The 20,257-nt window shown below is 43.0% G+C and overlaps 1 protein-coding gene across 3 annotated transcripts in view; it reads right to left on the reverse strand.

Moving 5' to 3' along the window:
- Positions 1-20,257, reverse strand: part of ITGA1 (integrin subunit alpha 1) — a 462,364-nt gene that overhangs the window by 277,348 nt on the left and 164,759 nt on the right. For all 3 annotated transcript variants that reach the window (XM_029577630.1, XM_029577622.1, XM_029577640.1), the window contains 2 exons: positions 7,934-8,022; positions 7,711-7,825 (listed from right to left, as the gene is read on the reverse strand). In XM_029577630.1, coding sequence (XP_029433490.1) covers positions 7,711-7,825; positions 7,934-8,022 — 204 coding nt within the window. The remainder of the gene's footprint in view (positions 1-7,710; positions 7,826-7,933; positions 8,023-20,257) is intronic.

The raw sequence follows: 20,257 nt of genomic DNA on the forward strand, positions 1-20,257 counted from the left end.
TGGATTTATCCTGTTTATATTGAAGTAAATAATTACATAAAGGAGTTTTGGATTTTCATCTGATGTAACTACGTTGTCCTTAGTTCATTTGGCAAGCAGCCTGCTTTTTGCCTGTTGCTTTGTTCTTCTGTTTGGAAACTTCCTCCTGTTGTTCATCTGGAGTCCTGAGCACCTTCCTTTGATGTTTATCTGGTTTTAAACATCAGGCTGTCTTTCATATTTTTAATATGATAAAGTGATAACAGGCACTTAATTACAGATGCCACTGAAGGAATGAAGTGCCATATATGGGAGCAGAAATGGAACAAAAGAAACCCAGCATCACAGTACAACATAAAAAATTGAAAATATCAATGGACTTTTCAAAATCACATCCTTATAGTGTAGGTGATTAAAATTAGATTTCCTTTAAGCAAAATCATAGAAACAGAAAAAAAAAACAAAAAACCCAAGAAAAGGAGTGATAGACCCATCTAATCGACCCAGTGTCATTAGGATCTTCTCATTTTCATTCAACTCTTATTTTTTTTAAATTGGTGTACATCTCTAAGGGCAGAAATGCCTTACCAGTCCTAATTCTGTATCTTCTGTATCGTTTTTAAACTCATCTCTGACTTGCACCCTCTGTTCATGGCGTTAGTGTCATTCTGCATTTGCAGTGATGTTTTAGGTCTTACTGCCTGCTCTTTATCCTTGAGAACAGTTCCATAACATTAATTCAAGGTAGGACTAATAAATTCTATATTGAAAAGTATTTTATATGGAAATAGAAAGGAAGAAACCCATTACAGCTCTCCCTTATATCATATTTTTTCTCTAGTAGAGTTCGAAAAATACATAGCTGAGCTTGTTGCACATTAGGATGATAATATACACAGTAATATAGTAATGACTGCAGAAAAAGACCAAATGGTCCATCCAGTCTGCCCAGCAAGCTTCTTAGGTTAATATCTGTCATGCAATGATAGATATCCCCCACATTTCTCTTAAGGGTAGTCTGTGCAATTATCCCCAAGCCTTATGATAAGGATAGTAGTATTTACAATCAAAGACCAGGCAACTGTCAAACCCATAAAAAATTACTGCTAGCAACATTTTACTGGGTGAGAAGCTTTCTTGAAAATTCAAACAATGAAGCTTGACTTGCTTTGCTTTTGGATTTCATCACAGAAGCAGTCCTGTGCTTTTTCCCTTATGTTTGCATATCAGTACCCCAGACCATAAAAGTCAGCACCCGTGTTGGTTGCCAACTGAATACAATTCCCCTTTTTTCCCTTCACAGTCAAAGTGGAGATTCATGTTGCAGCTGCGTCAAAAGCATCAAGGCTTAATGGTTGAGGGTAATAATCCCCATGCTTCTGCTAAGGATACTAACCATTGCACCAAACAGGTTACCCCGTGCACCCTTTTCTTCATGCCCTCTAGCAGTCTAGCTTATAGGGAACCACAGTTTTTATCCCACGCCACTTTGAATTCTTTGACTGTTTTGTCTTCACCACCTCCTCCGGAAGGGCATTCCAGGCATCCTCCACCCTCTCCAATAAGAAATATATTCCTGATGTTGGTTCTGAGTCATCCCCCCTGTAGTTTCATTTCATGACCTATAGATCTAGTTTCCTTTCCAATGGAAAATGTGTATCATTAAAAACTTTTAGGTATCTGAAGGTCTGTATCATATCTCCCCTGCGCATCCTCTCTTCCAGGGTATCCTTATTTAGGTCTTTGCCTCTCGACATGTCATTTGATGGAAACCCAACACCATTTTGGTCACCTTTCTCTGGATGCCTCCATCCTGTCTCTATCCTTTTTGAGATACGGTCTCCAGAACTGAACACAGTTCTTCAGTTGAAACCTCACCAAGAACCTGTACAAGGGGATTATCACCTTTCTTTTCTTACTGGTCATTCCTTTCTGTTGCGCTGTAGGTGAACCCTTGGCCTGGTGCAGGATTGGTACAGCCCTCAGGTCGGACCCGAAGAGTGCCTGCCATCAGGAAGCGGCGCACAGGAGGAGACAGAGGCTAGTCGAAGCTTCGCCAATAGCAACCCAGGGTTCCCTCCGGTTGAGCCCTTGGTTACCCAGGCCGCCTGGTCTTAGGTGGGTCTCGCAGTCTCCTAGAGAGAAAGTTCAAGGGAGTGCCCACCACGAACAAGGGTGCACGGTCGGTGTGCAGACAGGGAAGTCCAGAGGTCGCAGGAGGCCAGAAAAGAGTGCCCGAGTGTACAGCGAGGATCAAAGCCAAAGTATCAGTCCAGAATGGTCAGCCAAAGCAGGGTTGGTGACAGAGGTCAATCCAGGCGTAGTCAGGTCAGGCAAAGTTCAAGTTCCAGGCAGTGATCAAGAGTAGTCAGGGCACAGGCAAAGGTCAAGTTCCAGGGGGTGATCAAGCATAGTCGGAGTTCAGGCAGAGGTCAGGTCAGGCAGCAATCAAGAGTTGTCGGAGAACAGGCAAAGGTCAGTACCGTGAGATCAGTCCGAAGGGTACTACCAGGAATGGAGAGATGAAGGAACAGGAGACGCTGGAACAGGAGACACAGGAGACGCTGGAACAGGAGACCCTGGAACAGGTGATGCTGGAGCAAAGGAACTGGAACAGGAGACACAGGAGCAAGACACTGGAATGCATGAAGGCAAACTAGAGACACCGGAGTGTACGACTCGAATGCCAAGGCACTGTTCAGGGGAACGGGCCTTCTCTTTTATACAGAGGGAGTGTGATATCATCGGGGAGCGCCGGGTTGAAGTTTCCTGCACTTGGCCCTTTAAGTAGCATGACATCAGCTGTGCACGCGCCTAGGGGTGGGGCCGAGGAGCAGGAAGACGTGGAGCCCCTCTGGGAGCTCCGCTGTGAGGCTGGAGTTGGAGACAGTGAGCGGGGGAGACAGGGACGCTGCGAACTCACTACAGCGGCAGAGGTAGTGAGCCCGGAGCTGGTAGACTGACGGGAGAGGTGAGCAGGATTGGCCATGGAGCGGACGCGGCCGGGAAGCGCAACATTTTCTCTATGTATTGCTGCATTCTTCTGGCTTTAGCTATCGACTTGTCACATTTCTTCGCCATTTTCAGATCACCAGACACTATTATTCCAAGGTCTCTCTATTGGTCCATGCACTTCAGTCTTTCACCCCCTATCACTTAAAGCTATTTTGGATTTCCACACCCAAGATGCATGATTCTGCACTTCTTGGCACTGAAGCCCAGCTGTTGTATCTTCGACCAGTCTTCAAGCTTTCTTAAATCACATTTCATTCTCTCTACTCCTTCAGGTATGTCCACTCTGTTGCAGATCTTAGTATCATTCACAAAAAGACAAACTTTACATTTTATCCCTTCTGCAATGTCGCTCTCAAAGATATTGAACAGAACAGATCCCAACACTGATCCCTGTCGCACTCCACTTACACAGTTATTTCTTCAGAGTAAGTTCAATTTACCATTACACACTGACTTCTATGAGTCAACCAGTTTGTAACCCACACCAGCACCTTTACAATCACTCCCATGTTTCTCATTTTATTCACAAGCCTCCTATTCGGGACCGTATAAAAAGCTTTGCTCAAATCCAAGTAGATCACATCAAGGGCTCTTCCTTAATCCAATTCTCTAGTCACCCAATTGAAAAAATCTATTAGATTTGTCTAAATGGAATTTCCCATGTGAATTCCTACTACCTCGGGTCCAGCAATCCACCAGACTGTAGATTGTCCACTATCCTTTTATTTAGCAGTCTCCATGAATTTTCACAAGACTGGTAACAGAGAGGAGGATAACTGGCCTGTAGTTTCCAGCTTCCTCTCTGCTCCCACTCTTGTGAAGCAGGACCACCACTGCTCTTCTCCAAACTCATGACACCACTCCCTTTTCCAGGGATCTATTGAATAGGTCATTCAGCAGACCCGATAGCATATCTCCAAGCTCTCTCAGTATCCTAGGATGAACCTTATCTGGCTCCCATGGCCTTGTCCACTTTCAGTTTACCTAGTTCTTGCCATACAATTTCTTCTGTAAAAGGAGTTGTGTCTAAACCATTCCCTTCTACAGTCTTGTCAACCAGCAAGGTAGATTCTACGGTCTTTCTCCAAGGTCTTCTTTAGTGAATGCTGTATTGAAGTATTTGTTTACTATTTCCGCCATTTCTTCATCTCTCTCCACACAGTGCTCCTTGTCACCTTTCAATTTCACTATAGCACTTTAGGTCTCCCTTCTTTCTCTAAGATATCTGAATAATGTTTTGTCTCCTCATTTTACCTCTTTGGTAATCCTTTCTTCTGTTTGACCTTTTGCTTTCCTGATTTCTATATTTATCTCCCTCAGTTTTAATAGATATTTTCCCTTGTGTTCCTTTTTTTTGCGATCCTTTATAGTTCTAGAATACCGTTCTTTTGTCTTTATTTTTTCAGCCACCTCCTTAGGGAACCAGATTTGTTTCTTTTTCCTCATATTTTTGTTATGTTCTGACAGATTTATTGCCTTTGTAATACATCCTTTTACTTTGACCCACTATTGTTCCACCTCACCCATTGTTTCCCAGTTTTCCAGTTCTTCCTTAAAGTATGTCCCCATTTTGACAAAGTCCGTATTTGTGAAATTCAAAACTCAGTCTTTCTCTTAGATCTTTCACAATATCAAACTATCACTGGTGCTCAGAAGAGCCCCTATCCAAACATCAGACATTATCAACATTAGTGAACACTAGATCGAGTATCACACCCTCCCTCATGGGTTCCATTGACATTTGTTTGAGCAGAGCCCTTGAAGCTTATCCACTATCTCTCTACTTTTTGTAGATTTTGCAGAAGGGATGCTCCAATCTGCATCTGTCAGGGACCAGTGCAATTGATAGAAAGCATTGAGGACCCCTCTGTATGTGGGCATTATACATATGGAAAATGCTTGATTTGTGATTAACTTTACAAATTCAGGAATTTTGTAATCCTTTTGATAATAAGATATATATATTCCTAAGCCATTTAACCACATGTGAATTGCAATTTGTTGTTTACGCAATTCAGTGCCCTTGCCCTTTATTGTATATCAGCAAGACAAAACGGGCATTGAAAGTGCGTATCATGGAGCACAAGAATTGTTTGAAAAGATTGAAAATGGATGCACCAATTATATCTCATTATGTACAACAGAATCAAGATTTCAGTTGTCTATATTGTTTTGCAATCGATCAGGTTGTAGAACATATTAGAGGAGGGGATTGTGAAAAATTGTTACTGCAACAAACAACTTTGGATATACCAGCTGAGAACTGTAGAGTCTAATGGTTTAAATGCAATTACTGGATGGAGTTCTTTCTTTTAATACATTTTTTGGATTTGACAGTATGAGTATTTCACTTCATTGAATTCTTCTAGTTAACAACATGGGATCCAGATTCATTGGATGATCAAAGATAAATAACTGATCAGTATTGGTTCATTTTAATTAGCTGGGAGTGTAAATATATCATGCTTGCGCCAGCGTCTGTTTGAACAAAAACAGTGGTAAGAGTGGTTGGCTTCGCAAATAAAGCGACGTTGAATGAAGATTAATTGTGAGTAGAATGGTTAAAAACTTTGAATAGTGCAATGAGTAACAAGAAGTTTTAATAAAGAATGTTTCTTTTAGAATGATGCTCTGAAGCAGCCTTGTTGGTGAAATGCTTGGCCAACGTCAGCGGCATCTGGATTCTGAATAGATAAAGTGTTTAAACAAGTTCAAGATAAGTCTATATAAGCAATGCTTTAAAAACATTATTAAAAAAACAAAAAATAGACAATATGTTATGAAGAAATAAAGTACAAGAAGGTTGGTGGTCGGAGGTTTTTATGACCAATGATTAAATAGTATGAAGCATGTCTTTGAAGTTCAATGAACCAGACCTGTTTTAATTCTGAGGTCTTTTCCTCCATCACAGCATTGAATAAATTCAGCTTGGTATAGTTTATTGTTTAGAAAAATTTGGTGAAAACTATTTTCATCCAGGTTGGTTATCTACATTTTTCTTTCACCTGCCCACATTGATTGGAGATTAAAATCTCCAACACGTCTCCCTTCTTTACAACCTTTTGGATGTCCTCAATCAGATCTCTATCCAGTTCTTCTGTCTGAGTCAGAGGCCTGTAGATCATACCAGTAAAAAAGGAAGGACCATCTTCTTTTTTTTTAGGTCAATCCATAATGCTTTTTCTCTACCCCATGTCCTTTTGCAATCAGTTTTTTAATATTATTTTTTACCTAAAAAGTTACTCCTTCTCCTTTTCTGTCCTCTCTATCCTTCCAGTCATGAGATTCAGTGAACCATGTCTCCGTAATAGCAACAGCAAGTTTGCCTCCATTATCAGGTCTGCAGGTCTGGGATTTTATTGGTCAGACTGAGCATTTGTGGATATAGCTTTCCAGCTGCTCTTCCTAGTTACCTTTTCTGTTTTTTGAATGTATTCATTTTGTTACTTTCTCTTCCCACTTCCTATATTGCTTGGGGGTTACATACCAATTTCATTGGCCACCTCCTGTCACCTCCGCTCTCTAGTTTAAATGCCTGATAATGTATGATCTGAATTTTTCACTTAGCATCTTCTTTCCTGCTACAGAAAACATAGGCAATCCTTACTAATAACTTTTATTGCTCCATACACAGCTTCAGCCTCTAATATCCAAAACCAAATTCCTTACACCAGGGTTTGAGCCAGGAGTTGAAATTATTTATATGGCATAACTTTTCCTTTCCCTTTCTATGAACAGGTAATGCTTCAGAAAAGGCAATAGTCTTTGCAATGTGACTAATCCTCTTCCATAAATTTTGGAAATCTCCTTGTACTTCAAAGATACCATTTCTAGCAAGGTCATTGCTCCCCAGATGGATGAAACATTGATATCGGATTGCATTGACTATCTGGTTGGTAGTTCTCCTGGCTGAGGATCCTGGAAGGCATTTAATTGTTATGTGCCCATCAAAATTGGTTTCCCAAATTTGTTCCTCTGATGATGACTGAGTCTCTCTACCTAGCATGAATGCAGATAAGAACTGATTATCCAGCCCTATAGATTTTTGAAGCCAGCAGGAATAATCAAGAGAAAAATATAGTAAAACTCAGCATACTCATTTTTGAATGAACCTGCTATTTAGCTTGTCTTCAGTAAACAGCAGGCTTAGATTAATTTACCTGCAGATTCTAGCCCAATTAGTGAATTTTCACTGAATATTGCAGAGGGTGAACACATCACACTATTTAGTGTAATCTTTCACACCCCACATTTGTATATGATATTTCTTCATATGCATAGATGGGCTCACAAATATTCGAGTACTTTCTTTAATGTCTTCTAGGACCTCTTCAACATGCATGGTAAGGCCTTCTTGTATAGCTCACTATTTTTTTTGCATGTGCTGAAGGCCCTTATCATGAGCACTAACATTAATTGCATTGCCCCCCAAATGTTTTTTTTTAAGACTTTCCTCTCTTTAAATTAATTATGATGCTGTTCATAAAATATGCTTGAAAAGGACACAGCATTCTTTAAAGAATGCGTTCTTTCAATTTAGTTCCAAAAATAGTAAGGAGTTTGAATATGTACTGAAAAAGAAAAAAAATTCCTAAATTGGTAATGCTGGTAGGAAGAAAAATAGTACAAGCTTCTTGGTATGTCTCTGTGTATATACATTAGTCTGCTGCAACACATGCTGCTTTCCAAACACATGCAAGCTTGCCTGTTGCTTACCTTGTACAGATGGTGCGATTGAGTTCACAACTTCAAACGTGGAACTCACATTGGAACAGATACCAGTAGTGTAGTGCAAGCTCCCACATCGGTAAGCATAGAGAGGCCCGCATGCCTTTAAAACATTAAATACAAAAGATTGCCAATTAAATAATCTGTGGCTAGAAGGCCTATAATTCCCTATCACACTTACTGTAGTGAGGTATTAACCCATATTTCTTACCAGAAAGCCACCTTTTGGGTTAATCACTAAAGTTGTTCCTAGGGTCATGTTCTCCTTTACTTCAGAAACATTGGGGATAGAGGTGTAATCTGTAAATAAGAGAACACATTAATAATGAGGAAACAAATTCTGTGTCCTCCAGTTTTAGAGCTTTCTTTTTCTTGGCGAAAGAACAGTGAACATTCTTGACAGAACCAAAAGTTAGTGCCTATTACACTGCTATTACGATGCTATAAACATTGAAAATAATTCAAATACTGGCTTACATCCCAGAAAGTCATTTTGGATTATGGGCTAAAATATTTTCCTTGAATTATACATTAATCTGGATTCGCTCTGCTGTAAAATGAGATTACAGCCACACAGACTTGCTAAATAAAGTAAAATACATAGATTATATTTTTCCTACTCTTCTAAACTTTTGAAATGGAAAATAGAACTGATATATTTCACATACTGTAAATATTCAGATTCAATGAAAAGGTAATTGCCAGGCTCTTGTGGCCTGGTTTGGCCTCTGTTGGAAACAGGATGCTGGGCTTGATGGACCCTTGGTCTGACCCAGCATAGCAATTTCTTATAGAAATCAAATTTGGAAAAAGTCAACACTATGGTGACTTGTTTCCTACCTACATGAATGTCCAGCGCGTGCATCAATTAGGGGATGAACGAAGAATTTGGGCCAGTGCGCGATGACCATATTTTACAAAAAGCCCAGATTCATGCACAAACCCGCTGCATGCACATCTGAAAAGTTTCCAAAAAGAGGCGGATTGTTGTCATGGTCTGGGCAGGGCATGGGCATCTCAGGGCCTGGCCAAGAGATGTGCGTGTAAATACTCATGCACCCTGGCACACGCCTAGGTCCCCTGCTGCGTGATTTTACTTCTGCTATGGATGACGTGTAAGTTATAAAATAAAAGGATTGAGCCATTTCTGAGGGGTTTAAAGGGTCTGGGGTAACTGGAGAGAGTGTCAAATCAAGGGTTTTGGAGGACCTAGTTGTTAACTGGGCGAACTGGTGGATGAACTGGTAAACTGGCAATGGTGTGGGTGTGCGCCCCTTTTAAAATCCCCAATTTAAAGGTGAATTTTAAAAGCCCGGCGCATGCCAAAACCAGGAGATATGCACAGAAGTTGAGCTGGCGCACGCCAAGTGGATTGTAAAAGCCGCCCATGTAGGTGTGTACTTGCCGCTACGCTCACAAATGAAAAGTTCCGAAAAAGGGGCAGGGGAGTGTGCTGAGCAGGGCATGGGTGTTCTTGGATTTCATCTTGACATTTGCAGGTAAATACCTATGCACATAGGTGCATACCAAGGTCCCTGTCGCATAACTTTACTTCTGCTGTGGAGAATGTGCAAGTTGTAAAACAAAAAATCAGCGGGGTTTTAAAGATGGGGGCTAACAGGGGAAGAAGGGAGGTTATTAAAGTAAAGGGGTTTGGAAGTCCTCTCTCTTATCTGGGCAAAATGGGAATAAACTGGGAAAACGGCTAATGACATCAGTGCACGTGGCTTTTAAAATTCCCCACTTACGTGGTAGAAGCGGCACATGTGTCTCTCTATTTTATAATATGAGTGCATATACGCGTGTATGTTATAAAATGACCAAGACACTGGGTATGGGCTAAAGAAAGCATGCACATGTGCTGTTGCGATCCCCCCTGCTGCTGCACTGCAGGAGGTCTCTTACCTTCCTCCAGAGGCCGCTCTGAAGCCAGGGCCTCGCCTGCGCATCATCCAGGACTTGCTCCAGGGCCTGAGAGGCCTAGCTGCTCCTGAGGCATGCCTGTGGCTTGCAGCCTCAGTGTTTGGACTTCCTGTTGGGCGACGCCCTTCCCTAGGGGCTGGCCCGCAGCTCTCTACCCTAGTTATAGGACCAGCGGTGGGCGGTCCTGGCAAGCTCCTCCCAGGGAGTTGCCTTCTACCTCCAGTATTTAAGGACTTTCTGTTCACTGTGTCTTTGCCTTCGGATTGGGTTACACAGTTGCCTGTGGCCTTGCCTGATCCAGGTCCTCCATGACTCTGACTCCTGTTTGTCGTCAGCCTGCCTTGACTCTGGTCTGTGACTCCGACTCCTGTTTGTCTTCAGCCTGCCTTGACTCTGGTCTGTGACTCCGACTCCTGCTTGTCTTTGGCCTTTGGATTGGGTTACACAGTTGCCTGTGGCCTCTCCCGATCCAGGTCCTCCATGACTCTGACTCCTGCTTGTCGTCAGCCTGCCTTGACTCCGGTCCGTGACTCTGACTCCTGTTTGTCTTCAGCCTGCCTTGACTCCGGTCTGTGACTCTGACTCCTGTTTGTCTTCAGCCTGCCTTGACTCCGGTCCGTGACTCCGACTCCTGCTTGTCTTCAGCCTGCCTTGACTCCGGTCCGTGACTCCGACTCCTGCTTGTCTTCAGCCTGCCTTGACTCCGGTCCGTGACTCCGACTCCTGCTTGTCTTCAGCCTGCCTTGACTCCGGTCCGTGACTCCGACTCCTGCTTGTCTTCAGCCTGCCTTGACTCCGGTCCGTGACTCCGACTCCTGCTTGTCTTCAGCCTGCCTTGACTCCGGTCCGTGACTCCGACTCCTGCTTGTCTTCAGCCTGCCTTGACTCCGGTCTGTGACTCCGACTCCTGCTTGTCTTCGGCCTGCAGATTGTGCATTACAGTCATCTGTAACCTTGCCGATCCAGGTCCTCCATGTTTCCTGATGTCTGCCTTGACGTGTTTCCTGATGTCTGCTCCTGTTTCTGCCAGCCGAGGGGGCTTCGGATGTGAGTATCCCAGCATCGGAGTTCCTGTTTGCCTGGGTCTTCCCTGCACCCTCCTTCTCAGCGTGGTCCGTGACCAGCCTTCCTGGGCTGAGTAGGGCGTGTCTGGGACAGGGTGGTCCGTGACTCAGTCCCACGGGCGGGCTGAGTAGGGCGCCCTGATGGACAGTGCAATGTTCCCGTCCAGCCTTGTCTTCAGTGTCTGCTTCAGCCCTTGTCCGGATGTCTACCTGTCTCTGCCTTGACCTGGTTCTTGAGCCTTCTGTCCTGTTGGGCCCTGGAGTGGCCAACAGGAGGGATTCGTCCCACGGGCTCTTGAGCTTCTGCCAGCCGAGGGGGCTTCGGATGTGAGTATCCCAGCATCGGAGTTCCTGCTCGCCTGGGCCTTTCCTGTGTCTCGCTTCAGCCCTTGACCTGATGTCTCCGTCTTGCTTCAGCCTGCTTCTGCCCCGTCTGATGTCTTCTGTTTAAGGACTCTGTCTGCCCTCGCCTCTGTCCGGCCTGCTGCCCATTGCCGTTCCCTGCGGCAGGTCCGAAAGGGCCGGGAACAGTCGGAGGACCGTTCATTAGTCAACTTCCCCGTGTTGGCTACCATGGGCATGCAGGTCCGGCTGAGGGTCGGACTCCCTGCTTCTGTTCCTGCCTGCCTGGCTCACCATGCCTGCTCAGCTCACCTCCCACGGTGTGACCTTGGGCTCCTCCTGGGGTCCTGCCGTGGCCCAAGGGCTCACCACCCGCCCGAGACGACCACGCCCGTGCGCGCTCGTAACATGTGTGCCTGTTTAAAACTTACCGTCTTATGCGGTACAAGTGGGATTTGCATGCCCCTGCACATGGCCACTTAAAATTTGACGCACATTTGCAAGCATATACACGCTTAAGATATAAAATAGCTGAATCCCTGGGCACAGGCCGATGCACATGTGCCAATGTATGCCCGAGGGCCAGTTTACAAGTTACCTGTTGGAAACAGGATGCTGGGCTTGATGGACCCTTGGTCTGACCCAGCATGGTGATTTCTTATGTTCTTAAATTAACGAATCAGTTTAGTAGTCTATCAGTATAAAACCATAGCCATCAATGTCCCTTTCAATAGCCCTTACTAGCTGAGGACTGATAGACTCTTCAAAGGCTGTACCTTTCGGTACCTTTTCCAGTCTAGCAGTGCTCAGACCAGATTTTTGTGCACCTGGGCCAAATTTCAGAACTAATACCCCTTCCTTTGACTTCCCAGTGGCTGCACTGACATAGCTCTTTCTGCTTTGGCAACAAAGGCACAGTTGTCCCTCTGATGGTGGCAGCTCCAGCAAAGCACCCACATCTCACTCCCCTCTCTCTCCCCTCTTGCCCAGCATCCCCATCTTTCTCTTCCACTACCCATTGTCCTGCATCCCCCTCTCTCTCCAACCCTTTCCTTGCATCTCCCTCTTTCTCTCCCCCTATTTCTTGCCCTACACATTCTTTCACCCCACCTATTCTTTGCCCTGCATCCTCCTCTTTCTCTCCTTCTACCTATCCAGCAGCATCCTTCCTCTCTCTCCCACCTACCTTTTACCCCTTTCTATCACCCATCCCTTGCCTAACAGCTTTCCTCCTTCTCACCCCCTGCCCAGCAGCAGCCCTCTCCCTCTACCCAGCAGCATCCCCTCTCTCTCTTCCAACCCCCTGCCCATCATCAGTCTCCTCTCCTTAATCCCCTTCCAGCAGCAGGAGCAACATCTTTATCTCCCCCCCATCTCCCCCCCCCCCCCCACCAATTCCTTCTGCAGCAGCCTCCTCCTCCTCCTCTCTCTCTCTAACCCCATGCTCAGCAGCAGTCTCTTCATTGCTCCCTCCTTTATCCTCTGTCCAGCAGCGGCCCACTCCCCCTTCTTTCTTTCTTCTCCCTTCTGGGCTCCTCAGGCTAAAATGCTGTGCAGTGGCAATACCTGCAGAGACTTGAAATAAAATCAGCATTGGCCATCATGCACCCACAGGCCCGGAGGCAGCCCTGACCCTTCACTCACACAGATGTCCTGAAAAGCTGACTGGCTGGAGGTCCCCCAGGACAGGTTTGGGAGCCAGTTCCCTAGCTCCTTCAGCCATCAACCTTGCCCACCTCCAATTAATTTTCAGGCCTATAGGCCTTACCCTGAACAACCTGTAAAATCAAATATTTGAACCAATAAAATGTATGCAGGGATCAAAAAATTGTAAGGGTCAAAATATTGTTGGATTACCAACAAACCCAAAAATTATTTTTGATATTTTTGGGTTTGTTGGTAATGTTGTGTTGTTTTTTTTTTACCCTTGTGTGTATGTTTGTCTTTTTTATTGTTAAATGTGGTACTCCATTAGTGTGGAATTTTAAATTAATGTTTTATATATGATAACGTTGGATCTGGTTTTTGTAGCACGTACCATAGTTTAATTTGTTTTTTGATATTGTAGTATAAGATTTACTTGTTATATAAGATTTACTTGTTATGTGTTTATGATTCCTTTACGATATTTAATAAATTGTATGTATCTTTTGAAATTCCTGCTAATAGAGCTTTTTCTTGTAGAAATCAAATAATTGTCCAAATACTGTAATTAGTATTTCAACATACATACATACAAACTTTTACAGGAATTTTTTTTTAAACTTTATTTAGAGGCATCAACTGTACATCCAAAAAGAGGACATTAAAAGCTACAGGAATTTTGTGAAAGGGCATCATATGTGGAAAAATTCTGTGGATAAAATTCCCATTTTTTATTTTATTTTTTACAAGTTTTTTAAATACATATACCACATTGCTGAAAAACCTTAATTTTTATAATTTGCTGTACATAATTCTTGTGAAAAGACAAACGTTCAAGCTGTTAAAACACTAACTTGACAATTGACAAAAAACATTCTTCATGTCAAATCCAAAAATAAATTAGAAAATGCCCGTAAGTTGAAATATCTCACTGGTCCCAGGGACTGATTTACTAAAGCTTTTTTCTTATTCTGTGTCTTTGGAAAAACAGCTTAGTAAATAAAGTCCTATGATAGGCTTTTCATTGTTAGAACTCCAATTGACTTCCTTTCATGACTATGTGAAGATGAAGGGAAATATGATTGAGGTCTATAAAATTAAAAGTGGAGTTGAACATGTAAATGAAAATATTTTTTTACTCTGTCAAAATATAAAAAGACTATGGGACATTCCATGAAGTTAGTAAGTAGCATATTTAAAACTAATGGAACAAAATACCCAGTATGGCAAGCCTTATGTTGTTCACTTGCTGTATACTTTGCAGTGTCACAGCCTATTTTTCCACAACTTGAGATCTCAAGATTTGAATCTGCAACCAGGTATTCTACACTGAGCTAAAAGAGCAATTCCACTACTTGGGCTAATAGGAGAAGCCCCATCTACTTCACCTCATATCCATTTCCTTCTTATGCCACCATGTCATATGCCACTTCCTAACAGAAATGGGTAAAAGCTATGGAAAAGGAAAAGATGCACAGAACACAGCTGAACAGAGGTCTCGTAAAAGACCACCAATATGCGGGTCTATAGCAGTGGTTCCCAACCCTGTCCAGGGTTGCAGTGCATGCAAATTGTCTCTCAAGCACATTCCTTGTGGATATCCTGAAAATCTGACTGGCTGTGGGGGTCCCCAGACCTGGGTTGGGAATCACTGGTCTATAGTTTTCAAGATTCCTTACAATTGAGTCATATGAATCTTCATTAACTTTAAACGTTTAGAGGCTCAGGATACACAAAAAGGAGATTAGGAGATAGAATGGATTAGTGCAGTAGAATTTCACTATTAGAGATACAGGATCAAGTTTTAAGTCCCATGTGAAATAAATTTGGTGCTCCCAATTTATTTTGTATTTGTCCACCTCAAAAAAAAAAGTCATCAGTTTTTCATTATTGCCAGTTTTGCTGGAGACATGACCAGGAATAAAAGGATTGTATAGAATACATGTCCCCACTATGGGGTCTATGCAATAAACCTAATAAAGCATTGTGCATGCTAGGCCCATTTAGCATGTACCAAAAATAACCAGCTATTCAAAAAGACCTCTGGATCCAGGGAATAACCTTCACCATAAGGGTTCAAGGATTCACTCCAGTCACAAAACATCCCAAAAATCTCAGTAAAGTCTCTCTTTCAAAAATGAGATTAATCTTCTCAGGCAGGGAGTACACTGATGGGGAGTCTCCTCTGAACGCAAGTACACTAAGGGGGTCATTTTCTATGTGGATCGCACGCGATAAGGGACGTTTCGCATGCGAAAAGTCCATTATCGCGTGTGATACCAAGATCGGGGCGGAGTCAGGGTGGTGTCAGCCCCAGAAAAGGAGTCGGGGTGGCACTGGGGCTGACGCCACAAAGACTTCACCGACAGCAAAAGGTACACTTTTTTTTGCTGCCAGTTTCGCACCGAATAAGTAAACCTTTTATGGTGTAGTTATTTGGCGCGACGCCGGCATCAATCGCACTGCAGAGGTACGATTGCTGCCGGCTATCGCAGGCCCCCCCCCCCCCGTTTCACCCCCCTGCTCCCCGTTTCTGCCGAATTCACTATGCCTTGCGGCATTAGAAAATCCAGCCCTAAGTTCCCCAGCAGGGAAATCCAAAACCAGTTCTTCCTTTTCTGAGCGCCATCTCAAAATGACCACTCGTGCTCCTAACCTAGCCCGCCAAGTAAACTGAGACCACCAATCACAACTAACCTCAAGAGGAGGTCCTGTACAAGAATGGTGTCCTTTCTTAATTTGATAATTCCTAATGGGCAGGGATATAGGGCCATTTAGTGGCTGACCAGCAGGTCGCCACACTTGTAATCTTACTTTTCTTAGGAACTGCAATAGAAAAATCGGAACTACAAGTCCCTGCATGCAATGGGATAAATCCAGGACCAGATCAACCATGTCAGGCAAAACTGGAGCCGGATGGCAACCCTAGGGAGGTGGTGGTTCAGTTTGTTTTAAAGTCTTTGGTTTGTTTTTTTCACTTTGATGTTTATGAAATAAACAAATAAAATGTAATGTCTCCCTCCAACAAGGTCACTACCCAGATTCATTCAAATTAACCCATGTCAGGCCTATGTTGAAAAAGTATTTTATTATACCTAGAAATGTGCCAACTACTATCCAATATCAAAGTCCACTATGCTGGCCAAACTCTTAGAGACCATGGTTACTAAACAATTAAGAGACTACCTTGAAGAGACCAACTGTAATCTGCCCAATCAGGATTTTGTGCAGGATACAATGAAAAAATTGTTCTTGTATCTGTATTAGAAAACAGGTGACTACTGATGGATTACATTAAATTGTTTCCTGATCCTCTTGGACCTTTCAACTATATTCAACAAGGTCAACCTCCACATTATACTAATTAAGCTAACAGACATAGGAAGCCAAGAAAAACAAAAATCTGTTTCAATTCCTTTCTCACTGAAAGAAACCAAGAAATAACCTGTAATGCAAATATAACAAAACCTTGGTCCCTGAAATGAGGCATATACCAAGGGTCAATGCTATCACCTATCTTATTAATTCAATGTATGCTTCATGCTCCTCATGGCTATTATAAGATGACTCAGACTTACAGTATACACTAGTACATCAACACTGACAACATTCAAATCTTCATGCCAACATTACATACCTGGGAAGAAAACAGTATCGATGGAAAAATGCCTCAGGGAGATAACAATGTGGATGACCAACAACCAACTTCTGATAATTAGGGACAAAACGAAGATCCTAAAGATGAGCAAAATGATGCAACATAATAATACTCACTCCCCTTCTTCCCAGGTATCCTGGATGATGTTACTTTATATCCACAATGTGAAGAGAAAAGTTTAGACGTCATCACAGAACCAAATAATGACAATGACAAAGAAAACATTCTGCCCCTTTCTGCAACCAGGTGATTTCAAAACGGTCATGTAAGCAACAGTACTCACACATTTAGCTATTGCAGTGCCATCTATGTTGGACTACTTAAAAAGACAATAAACAAACTGCCACCAGAACAACCATGGATAGCAGAAAAAGAGATCATGCCTCCACCATTCTAATCTTCCTATTTACCTATGCATTAAATTTAAGATCCTAACACTCACATTCAAGGCACTGAAAAGCATAGGCTCCACATACCTGATCAACAAGATAGAGCATCATAAACAAAGAAAACTTTGCTCAAATCAAAACAGCCACGCGACCCTTTAAAACTCTCTGACTGAAAAATACTAAATACAGCATTTTCATTGGAGCAAAACCAGAATTATATAACACACATCCTCCCTACATGTAAGGAAATAATGACTATTTGGAGTTCTGCCACCAACTAAAAACATGGCTATTTGCCCAACAGGTAAACTCTATCTTTATTGATATCAACATTTTATAAAGGATCTGCACTAAAGCACTAGGAAACAAAGGCCTGGATTTATCAAAATGCTCGAAATATCACCTGCAATTGAAAAAGGGCCATGTTTTATGGTAATAGGCAGTTTATCACAATTTACACTGATATCTATGCAAAGAGCTAAGTTACCACAAATTGCAATAACTTTTGTGTGTGTGTGTGAGAGAGAGAGAGAGAAAGAGAGCACCTAGCCATGAAGCCCTTACCCTAGATAGGTATTTATATCTCTATGGGAGGCCCACCTAGTAACTCGACATTTTGACATTCAAAGTGAGACCTGTTACCCAGGTACACAGTCCATCAAGCTAGGTTGAGAGAACACTGCACAAATATCATCTTTGAGTGAGTTTCCTCCCACCGAGGGCCATCAAATCTTCAGAAGAGAGCACTGTTCTGTTCGTACGTCTCACTTTGAATGTTAAAGTGGCCCCTAAACCCTACACTAATACCTAAACCTCACCTCGAGTTATTAGGTGGGCCTCTCATAGAGATATAAATACCTATCTAGGGTGAAGGCATTATGGCTCTCTCTCTTTCTCTCTCACACACACACCCACCCACCTCAAGAATGCTAAAACAGGCATTGGAGAATACATCACAAAATGCTCTCAAGCCTTAAAGGTGTAGCTAAAATCAGCATTAAAGCCACATAATAGGGCTTCACAAAATGGTAAACCCAGCCCACTCCCACCCAACTCCTCCTCCTTTTCAGATTTGCATCACACCATACAATATGGTGCTACCACATGCATTAACAGCACTTTTCGCATGCGATAAGCCCTTAACGCATGCAAAAATGCCTTATAGCACTTTGATAAATGACCCTAAAAGAGACTACAACTCTTAGGGGTAGATTTTCAAATAGCGCGAATTGGCCTACTTTTGCTGGCGCATCAGGCGCAAGCAAAAGTAAGCTGGATTTTAGTAGATACGCGCGGAGCCACGCGTATCTGCTAAAAACCTGGATCGGCGCGCGCAAGGCTATTGATTTTGTATAGCCGGCGTGCGCTGAGCCGCACAGCCTACCCCCGTTCCCTCCGAGGCCGCTCCGAAATCGGAGCGGCCTCAGAGGGAACTTCCTTTTGCCCTCCCCTCACCTTCCCCTCCCTTCCCCTACCTAACCCACCCACCCGGCCCTGTCTAAGCCCCCCCTTACCTTTGTCGGGGGATTTACGCCTCCCTCTGGGAGGCGTAAATCCCCGCGCGCCAGCGGGCCTCTTGCGCGCCGGGACGCGACCTGGGGGCGGGTACGGAGGGCGCGGCCACACCCCCGGACCGCCCCGGGCCATAGCCACGCCTCCGTACCCGCCCCCAAAACGCTGCCGACACGCCCCCAAAACGCCACGACGACCGGGCCTGCTCCCCGACACGCCCCCCTCGGAGAACCCCGGGACTTACGCGAGTCCCGGGGCTCTGCGCGCGCCGGTAGGCCTATGTAAAATAGGCTCACCGGCGCGCAGGGCCCTGCTCGCCTAAATCTGCCCGGATTTGGGCGGATTTAGGCGAGCAGGGCTCTGAAAATCCGCCCCTTAGTTGTCAGAGAAGTCCTTTTTATTCAAGAAATATGTTTAAATATTATTAAAAAATGACTGCATATACTACATACAAATCAAGACTGACTAATCATAAAAACCTGTGACAATCAAGGGCGAGAAAACAATGAGGACAATATTAAAAAAATAAAGAATAAATATTCAAAAAAACAGAGTGGTTAACTTATCCAACTAAATTTAGCTGGATAATTCAGCAGGATAAACATCCCAATGAATATCCCTGATTAAAGTTAACCAACTATCTTTAGCCAGATAGCTTTATATCTATCCAGCTATCTTCTGAATATTACATAACATAAGAAATGCCATACTGGGTCACCCCAAGGGTCTCTCAAGCCCAGCATCCGGTTTCCAACAGTGGCCAATCCAAGTACAAATACCTGGCAAGTACCCAAACATTAAATAGATCTGAAACTAATATTGCTTATTAATTAATAGCAGTTTATGGATTTTTCCTTCAGGAACTTATCTAAACCTTTTTTAAACCCAGGTACACTAACTTCCATAACCACATCTTCTGGCAATTAATTCCAGAGCTTAACTATGCACTGAGTGAAAAAGAATTTTCTTTGATTTGTTTTAAATGAGCTGCTTGCTAATTTTATGTAGCGCCCCTAGTTCTTCTATTATCTGAGAGAGTAAATAAGCAATTTACATTAACTTGTTCAAGTTCTTTCATGATTTTGTAGATCTCTATCACAAACCCCCCCTCCCTTCAGTCATCTCTTCTCCAAACTGAACAGTCCTAACTTCTTTAGCCTTTCCTCAAAGGGGAGCCATTTCATGCCCCTTATTTTGGTTGTCCTTCTCTGCATTTTCTCCAGTACAATTATATCTTTTTTTGAGATGTGGCAACCAGAATTGCACACTGTATTCAAGGTGCAGTCTCACCATAAAGCAATACACAGGCATTATGACATCCATCGTTTTATTTCCCATTGCCTTCCTAATAAATCCTAACATTCTGTTTCCTTTTTTGACAGCCACAGCACACTGAGCTGACAATTTTAATGTATTATTCACTATGACACCTAGATATCTTTCCTGGGTGGCAACTCCTAAGATAGAACCTAACATTGTGTAACTACAGCAAGGATTATTTTTCCATCTATGCATCACTTTGCACTAGTCCAAGTTAAATTTAATCTGCCACTTGGAAGCTCAATCTTCCAGTTTTGCAAGGTCCTCCTGCAATTTATCACAATCTGCTTGAGATTTAACTACTCTGCATAATTTTGTGTGATCCACAAATTTGATCACCTCACCTGTCATACCCCTTTCCAGATCATTTATAAATATATAAAAAAGCACTGGTCCAAGTACAGATCCTTGAGGCACTCCACTGTTTACTTTTTTCCACTGTGAAAACAGAACATTTAATCCTACTCTCTATTTCCTGTCTTTTAACCAGCTTGCAATCCACAAAAGGACATCACCTCCTATTCCATGACTTTTTAAATTTTCCTAGAAGCCTCTCATGTGGGACTTTATCGAATGCCAAATCTACCAGTTCACCTTTATCCACATGTTTATTCACCTCTTCAAAAGAATATAGCTGGCAAAATTATTTGGCTGTTTAAAAAAAATGTACCTTATGCACCTAG

Source organism: Rhinatrema bivittatum, chromosome 1 (assembly GCF_901001135.1).
Source record: "Rhinatrema bivittatum chromosome 1, aRhiBiv1.1, whole genome shotgun sequence".
Classification (NCBI taxonomy): Eukaryota; Metazoa; Chordata; class Amphibia; order Gymnophiona; family Rhinatrematidae; genus Rhinatrema; species Rhinatrema bivittatum.